General features: G+C 58.0%; 1 protein-coding gene across 1 annotated transcript in view; it reads right to left on the bottom strand.

The window, feature by feature from the left end:
* Nucleotides 1-8,347, bottom strand: part of CPT1B (carnitine palmitoyltransferase 1B) — a 21,450-nt gene extending 13,103 nt beyond the window's left edge. Inside the window, exons 1-7 of the mRNA XM_026656377.2 lie at nucleotides 8,211-8,347; nucleotides 7,579-7,750; nucleotides 7,271-7,372; nucleotides 1,758-1,895; nucleotides 662-739; nucleotides 357-464; nucleotides 168-252 (exon numbers count right to left, since the gene is read on the bottom strand). Of these exons, the coding sequence (XP_026512162.1) occupies nucleotides 168-252; nucleotides 357-464; nucleotides 662-739; nucleotides 1,758-1,895; nucleotides 7,271-7,372; nucleotides 7,579-7,750; nucleotides 8,211-8,293 (766 nt within the window). The 5' untranslated portion in view covers nucleotides 8,294-8,347. The remainder of the gene's footprint in view (nucleotides 1-167; nucleotides 253-356; nucleotides 465-661; nucleotides 740-1,757; nucleotides 1,896-7,270; nucleotides 7,373-7,578; nucleotides 7,751-8,210) is intronic.
* Nucleotides 8,348-8,598: the final 251 nt, after the last annotated feature.

Here is an 8,598-nt window from a genome sequence, read left to right as displayed (position 1 = left end):
CCGCCCCTGGGGGAACAGAGCCGCTGTGCCGTGGGGGTACGGGCTCCGGGCGCCCCCCTGGGGGAACAGAGCCGCTGTGCCGCGGGGGGACGGGCTCTGAGTCCTGGTTCTGGGGAGAGGGAGCAGCGGCTCCGGTTCCTGTTCCCCCCTCCCCCCGCGCCACGTACCCGACTCCGTCCCGGGGATGCGGGTGGTGTTGAACATTCTCTCCATCTGGAAGGAGCACATTGGCACGATGCCGAGCGCCATCACCTAGCAGCACAGCACAGAGGGGACTCACCTAGGGTCCCTGCCTGCCCCCTGCCCAGCTCAGGCCGTGCCCCCCGCCCCTCCCGGCGTGGCGAGCAGACACTCACCGGGGGGATCTCCTCGCGGTCCAGCTTCCGCCGATAGAGCAGGATGGAGTGCACGGTGTTGCCGGCTCGGGCTGCCTGCAGGGGGCTGGGCGTCACGTACAGGAAATCCTGGGCAATGGAGAGAGACGGGGGTCACAGCCCGCACTGCTCAGGCTCTGGGGGTGCAGCCCCCAGCCCAGCAGCAGGGGTGACCCCCCACACACTGGGCTCCTCTGGGGAAGGGGGTCAGTGTCTCTGGCCGCTCCACCGGGTGCCCTTTGGAGAGGACGGGTTGAAGCCCCGCCTCGCCGGCCCTGTGCCCTCACCATGGCGTAGTAGTTGCTGTTGACCATGATGGGGCCTCGTCCGCGCAGGTAGACGTACTCCTCCCACCAGTCGCTCACCTGCCAACAGGAGAGCGTTGTGAGCGCGAGCAGCCCCAGGCAGCACAGACAAGGGCAGCGGGAGAGGCCAGGGCTGGCAGGGGCCTGCCCGACTCCTCCATGGCGCTGCCTCTGCCTCCTCTGAGGCTGTGGGACCCCAGGGCCTGTCCCAGCGGGTGCTCCCAGGTGCCCACCTCCCCTCCTGGGACAGCTGGGCTGTGAGTGCCTCCTGCAGGAGGAGCTGGGAACAACACGCGGGGTTGTGTCCTTGCACTGCCTCCCGCAGCCCCCAAGCTCCTGAGACGGGGAGCAGGCCAGGGGTCCCTGATTCACAAGGTCTTGAGTCTTGCTGCCCCCCCCCCCCGACAGACTGGGCATGCTGCCGTGCCAGCTAGACCTGGGAGGGGCCTGCGGGCTCCCATGGACTCCAGCAGGACCAGGTCACTTCTGAGCCTGTGCTAGCCTTTCCCCGGCCTCCGACCTCCTTGTCCACTCCACGGCTCCCCACCGGCCCCGGCCCAGTCAAGCGGGGTGGCTGGGGGGTGCCCAACCGTCCTCGCTTCGTGCTGCACTGATGCTGGAGCGGTTGCTGCCCACGGCGGGGCCAGGGGGGCGGTGAACCCTCGCGGCCAGCGCTGGTGCCCACAGGCAGAGCCGAGGCAGATGGAGCCGCGTGGCCTTGTCAGGCAGACGGGCTGTAGCTCCTGTCACAGGCCTGAGAGCCCCACTCTTGCCCTGGGGCTAGCGGGATGGGGGGGTACTGCTGGGGCAAGCCCAGGGCAGCTGTCCCCCATGCGGAGCCAGCCCCTGCCAGCAAGCAGGGTCGCCCCGAGCTCCCACCGCCCAGCTCCCGCGCCCTGCCATCCGCACCGGGCCAGCCTGGGCACCGCAGACCCCCCGAGCCTACAGCCCGCCAGGCTCCGGAGCCTGGCTTTGGGGAGGGACCCAGGAGAAGGCGGGAGAGGCAGGAACTGGAGCAGAGTGGCGCGGGGGGGCTGCTGGCTCCGGGCCCGCGGCGGCACAGGGGCAGGGAACTCACATAGTTGGTTGCCCACCAAGATTTGAGGACCAGGTACTTCTGCAGCCTGGGGGCTGTGTGCTGCTGGAAGGCTTGGGCCAGGACTTCCATCTCGCGGTACTTCTCCTCCTCCAGCAGGGGGTGCACGGACTCCAGGTACTGCAGAGACACGGCCAGCCTGAGCCCGGGCTCCCTGCGGGGGGCAGTCTGAGCCCCCCACCTGGGTCCCCCCGCAGTCCTGGGCAGGGCTCAGAGCGGGTGCATGCTGCGTTTCAGAGCAGAGAGAGGATTCCTGCTTTGTGGGTCTGAGCTGCCCCCTGGCCAGCCCCGCTCCAAGCAACGGCAGTTCTGAATGTCCCAGCCCTTTCCTTGGGACAGTTCCCAGCCAGCTCCACCCATCAGGAAGCAATGCCCCCCCGCCCCGGTCCCCAAGCCCTTCTCCTGGGAGACAGTCCCCCAGCTCCCTGCCAGGACCCGCTGCTTGAAATCAGGCTTCGCATTCCCTGCATCGATTCCCCCATTTCTCCCCTTTCCACCCCCTGGAATCCCCCCGACAGAGCCGCTCCCTCCCTGGGTCCCCACCTCACTAGTTCTGTAGCCACTCGAGGCCGGGTTGGCTTCTCCCATTCCCACACCCCCAGCCAGCCCCTCCGGAGCCTTCCTTTGCTGAACATCCCCAGCAACGCTCGGGGCCTGCGGCAGGACCAGCCCCGGTGGGGTCCCCACGCTGCACCCCGTGTGCCCGCGCTGCAGGGCAGAGCTCCTGAGGGTGCCCACTGGGCTGCATTTGTTCCCCTATAGACAGCCACCCAGCCCAGAGTGACATCCAGGGGTCCCCACGGCCAGGCCAGGGGGTCTGACTCACTCTGCTCCTGGCCTGGAGGCTGCAGCGGGTGAACCCAGGCGTGTCTGTGCCGTGCTGCTTTCCCTGGTCCCTAACACCAAGGATCCTGCGCTGTCCAACTGCAGCTCCCTGGAGCTGTCACTCCTTTGCTGCCCCTCCCCTGTAGCCTGCCAGCCCCGCTACGAGCCGCAGCCTCCCAGCGCCCCGTTACGCTGGCTACCGCCTGGCCCGTCTCCCTGCTCCCAGCTCTGGCTACAGACACTTCAGTCCGTTCAGGCTCTTCTGCAGCGTCCGGCTTCTTCAGAGCGACTCCACCTGCTGCTTTACCGCGCCGTTACTGGAGCCCCCCTCCATGCCCGTTTCCTTCCCAGTACAGAGCTCCTCTAACAGGCCCTGGCAGTGGGGAGCCCACGAGCCAGAGATCCCGCGGGTATCATGTTCCTGTACCAGCTAGAGACTAGCCACAGAGCCGCCTTACACACCCCGTAACGCCCTTCAATGCTCGGCCAGGTGTGTAAACAACAGTCGCATCTCAGAGTTACGAACTGGCCAGTCAAGCGCACACCTCGTTTGGAACCGGAAGTGCGCCATCGGGCAGCAGCAGAGGGGAGAAAAGCAGGTTCAGGACAGTGGTATGTTAAACGTGAACTACTAACACACTACGGGGAGAGTTAGAAAGAGACGTGACGAGGTCAGGGAGCTGCGTCTGGGCTTCTTTCATTTCAGTTAAGATAGCTACAAGCAGCATTTCTCTTCTGCATAGGGAAGTTTCAGAGCCGCATCAAGTCAATGTTCAGTTATAACCGTTTGAAAGGCTCTGGTCAGCGTCAGGCTGGGCACAACCTCCATCCCCGGGCGTTCAGAACGCTCAGGTTCTACTGTATTGTACACACCGCGCCACCTGGCGGCTCAACCGGCTCTACCGTTTTGCCTTTCATCACATCGCCCTCTTTAAATGCCCCATTCCTGTCATGGACAATATGTGGCTTTGAAGTTCAGTATGGATCAGTCTGTGTCTGAATCGTCCTGGTTTGCTAATTACATGACCCGAATGTGCAACCACTTGGTCGTCGGGCTGTCCATTAGATACAAGGATGGGCTTTGGTCGGCTTGGAGTTCTTGAGTCGTCCTCTTCTTGTTCTGCATCTGTAGAGGTTGCTCCGTTCATTGTTCTGAGGAAAAAATTGTCGATGATGATGGTTTCTGTTGAACTCTCCACTGCTGGTCATGATCACGTATGATCTGGGCTCTGAATTCTTTTTCGTTACAACAGCTGGAGTTGGCCCTCCTTTTTCTCCATCCAATTTGACATGAACATGGTCACCAGGTTCTAGACCTGGCAGTTCTGTAACAGAGTGACATCTGTTGTAAAAGTGTTCATATGCTCTTTTAGCCTTTTCATCCAAGCCGGCCACTCTCTCCACGTCTGCCCACGTTGGAGACAGAACTACCTTTCCAACTCTGGAAAAGAACCTGAGTTGTCTTCCCATCGGGAGCTGTGCTGGGCTATAGCCAGTACCTGCTATTGGTTTTGATCTGTAGCTCAGAGGAGCAAGGAATGGATCTTCCTGCTGCAGGATTTTTGGACTGTCTGTACAGCTCTCTCAGCCTCTCCAGTCGCTTGTGGGTAATGTGGGCTGCCAGTAATATGATCACAATCATATTTCGCTTGGAAGGACTTCAATTCTGCTGTAGTGAATTGTGGTCCGTTGTCTGTCACTGTTTGTTCTGGAATGCCGAAGTGAGCAAAAGTGCACATTCGTTTCTCTACAACACGACAAGATGTCATGGCTTTCAAATACGTTATTTCTAACTAACCCACACACCTCCTGGGGGTGGTGTCCGTCCCATCTAGTGGCACCGAGACCACTTAGAGAGAGATTAATGAGTCTGCTCCACAGCCGTCGCTAACGGCCATGTGGCTTTTAGCTCATGCAGCAGAGGCTCATGCACTAAGCTCCAGAGGTCCCCAGTTCAATCCCGCCCATCGACAACCGGGGTCTGTCACTGTTACATATACACATGGAAAAATAGTCCACGAATACAAGGTCATGATGTCCCATCAATCTGCAGCTCATTCTTCCCAGGTCTGTCTGGTAGGGGTGGTGTTATTCATTTTCTTCGTGTTGTGATGGTCTGTTAGTTCTGCACGGTTCACGTGCAGATACTTTATGTCCTCGCTGATGCCCGGCCACCACACTGACTGGTTGGCCCATTCACAGCATTTAGTTAATCCATGATCCCTTCACGGATGAGGTTTAGGATTTCTCCTCTCATTTCCTTTGGAATTACAACGCAATTGCCTTTAATCATGAGCAAGGCTATGAGTTGGTCATGCAGGTCATGGATTCTGGGATTTTAGGTGACGTCTGCGGCTTCAGCCCCTGGCGGCAGGGCTCGGGCTTCCATGATTTATTGTTTATTGCCCACAACCTGTCGTTGACTTTTACTCAAATATCCGTGACAAAATCTTAACCTTAATCATGAGTCCATTTGAGTTGCTCAATTGTCCCCACACTGCAAAGTAGCCTCTTGCCACTTCCTTAGTTCCCTTTAGATTGCCGCCCAGCGTAGCTTAGAACTTGCTGGAGTTGTGTGTCTATCGGGGTTGGTTTCTGTAGCTGGAGTCATCTCTTTCCTGACACTGGTCTGCGAGTGTCCACAGCATCCTCGTACGCCTTTACCTCATCTTCAAGCTCACAGGTAGTTGGGTGCGATGCCTGGCTCCGTGACAGAGTGTCTGCTACTCGGAGATTGTTCCCAGGAACATATCCAGCAATTGGGTTAAATCGCATTCACCTTAGCAATAGACACTGGCACCTCAGCGGGTGCTTGACCCAGGTCTTTTCCCCTGATCAGGTTTAAGCAGTTTATGGTCTGTTATCAATCAGTGTAAACAAATCCAGTCCACACAGCTATCTGTACAAGTGCTCACATGCCCACCCGCTTGCCAGGCCCTCCTTGCCAATCTGTGCAGATCGACTGTCTGCTTCAGTGCGTGGGCCAGAGCCAAGTGCAGCTGGCTGTCACACCGAGCCCAGTTGTTGCGACACCACACCACGGAGGCCGTAGCTGCTTGTGTCTGCACTGACCCCATTGTGGGTTTGCTCAGATCACAGAACTCGAGAACTGGAGCTGCTGAGATAATTTCCTTCACCTTTTTAAGGCAATGTCTTGATTTGGCTCCATAGCCACGATGTGTTGGACTTTAACAGTTCATTCAGTGCAGGTCTAAATGACTTGTAGGTATCAGCCAAAGTAACTGACCACCCCCAGTACACGTCTCAGTTCTGGTACGTGACTTGGTGCTGTCAATTCTTGAATTGCTCTTACTTCGGGCTAGGACTGAGCCACTCCATTTGGGGAGTGGGGCGGAAAACATTTTTCCTTGTTTTGCTTCAGCCCAGACTGACTGATCAGGCTCAGGGCTTTGTTGAGAGTTTTCAAAGATCCACCTATCAGAATATCATCCATGAAACCTGCAGCTCCACTTGGTTCATTAACAGTTCTGCCATCGGTCTTTGAAAATTTCAGGTGCACTGGGGATCCCAAAAGGTCATCTCCAAAAGCAAAATCTCCCAAAGGGTGTGATAAATGCAGTCAGTTTAGCACTTTCTTTGGCTAAAGGAATCTGCCAGAATCTGCTCAAGGCATCCAGCTTGCAGAATACTGTAGCTCCTTTCGCTCTGGGGAGGAAGTCAGCCAGGGGTGGAAGGATTAATTTTTCTCTTACCTTCCTCTTCTCATTAAGTCTTTTAAGATACACACAGATTCGTATTTTTCCATGTTTCTTTATAACCGGTGCCGTTGGGGCACACCATGCCCATCCGCTCTATTCTCTTTAACTCCGTTTCCACTGTATGAAGTACGGGGATAGGAATCCTGCGAGGGGTATGTACACTGTATGGTTCAGCATCATCTCCTAAGGTGATTTGTACGGGATCTCCTTTCAGACGTCCAGTATCACCAAATATTCCATTGAGTTCTTCCACTTTTCTCACTAGGTCCAGCCTGATGCCACACTGCGGCTGAGAAGGCTGTTGGTCGGTGGTCCTTTGATCAAAAGCTATGTATTCAGGGTGTAAGTTATTCCTGTGGTAAACTGGACCAAGTTCAGAAAACCTTCTTTGTGGGTATGTCTGCAGTCTGAAGTCTTCCAAACTACCGCTTGCATTCTGTCCATTGGGAAGGTTCGCCAAAGCTGAAGTTCTCTGGGGCAATGAAGGGTGGTATGTTGATGCGATCCTGCAACCTTTGATGCTCGGTTCCTTCTGTTTCTGTTCTTAGTTTACTCCTGACACCATGTCATGTACTTCTGTCCCAGCTATGGACTGGCTTATACGCACCAGATGTGTTCCGCATAAGATCCTTTAATAAGCTGCCAGGTATGGCAGAGGTCATTTCAATACGGGGTTTTACACTCGGTGCCACTAAGTGGTTGAACAGTAGAATACAGATTAGCATTCCATTTCCCTGGGGCAGTGGACATCATCTGCCAATCCAGTCCCAGCAGCTGCTGCTTTTGGAAAGGCAGGAGTGGTACAGCCAGTCCCATAAGAGAACTACAAGGGGCACTTGGGGACACTGAGATATAACAGATACAAGGAAAGGCAAATGGTTACCCTGTGGAACTCACTGCCACAGGACGGTGGTGAGACGAGTCACTAAGGAAGATAGTGCCCCCTCTTACCCTACGGATTGTGGCCTCCACGCTGGGAACTGGCAGCTTGGGCAGAGAGGTCTGGAAGCTGTAGAGCATGGGCTTGCGGCCAGACATCACCTTCACTAGAGCCTGAAAAGCAAAGGAGAGGGCTGGAGTGAAGTGGGGGGACTGAGCCCCCACACTCTGCCTGGTGCATTATTAACATACCACCTCCCCCCACATGCAGAGCCTTGTACCCCGCTCCACAGCAATGAACCACCCTCCCACCACACAGATATACCGCCGACCTCCCTGTCGCATGCATACCCAGCAACGGGCTGCCCTGGCATACTCACCACCCAGACCCTGGTGCTCCGGCTCATCTTGCCGTGGGGCTCGAACATCCAGCCGTGGTAGGAGAGCAGCAGCTTGAGAGACTGCCGGCAGAGCAGGATCCCCGAGAGCCAGACCCCCGTGGAGAAGAGCGCGGCGCTCAGCAGGGTCCGGTGTTGGAAGCTCAGGTAGCGGCTGCAATGAATGACGAGGGGAAGCTCAATGCCGGGGCAGCCTTCTCCACCCTGCAGGCACCTCTACCAGCACCGTGGCGCAGCGTGGGATGCTGCATGCGCTGGGAGCACCAGGGGCTCCAGGAATCGCTGGGGGCTCCTGGGGAGGGAGCAGCAGTACCAGTGGGAAATCGGGGGAAAGGTGGGGGGGTCCCAGTGGACTCCAAGGGAAGTGTGGGCCAATGACTCAAGTGTTGGCCTGGCACTTAGAAGCCGTGGGTTCAAGTCCCTGCTCTGGCACAGACTCCCTGTGTGACCTGGGCCAGTCACCTCACCTCTGGGCCCCAGCTTCCCATGGGGTGACAGACCGTAAAGACTGGGAGGCCCAGAGGCTGCGGTGATGGGCTCCCAGAGAGGGAGGCCCCAGGCGGGCGGAGAGGCCTGGGGCAGCTGGCCCTGCCAAGGGGGCGGTTGACACTCACCAGCTGGGCAGGTACCGCCTGATGTGGCAGATCAGGCCCATGGACAGGTCAATGCGGCAGTACATGGAGCTCACCGTCGCCATGACAACCACCAGCCAGCTGGAGGGGGTGGCGGGGTACACGCCGGTCAGGATGCTGTTCTGGGGGGGAGAGCGGGAGTCAGGGCGACGCGGGGCAGGGGGGACCAGGGAGCTGCCTCCCTGGCACAGCCCCATGATCCTCCCCGCGCGATAGTCCCCCAGCGTGCCTCCCCGCTCCCTCCCTGTGCCCCAGTGCTGCAAGGCACCCCAGCCTGATCTACTCGCCAGCCCCAGCGCGATCCTGCAGGGAAATGCCAGCCCCACACCCTGGCATCGCACCCGGCTCTGGCCCCAGACCCCCAGTGCCC

Source organism: Terrapene carolina, unplaced genomic scaffold (genome assembly GCF_002925995.2).
Source record: "Terrapene carolina triunguis isolate 2854851 unplaced genomic scaffold, T_m_triunguis-2.0 Scaffold230, whole genome shotgun sequence".
In the NCBI taxonomy this organism is placed as follows: domain Eukaryota; kingdom Metazoa; phylum Chordata; order Testudines; family Emydidae; genus Terrapene; species Terrapene triunguis.
This window is presented reverse-complemented; position numbering and strand designations above follow the sequence as displayed.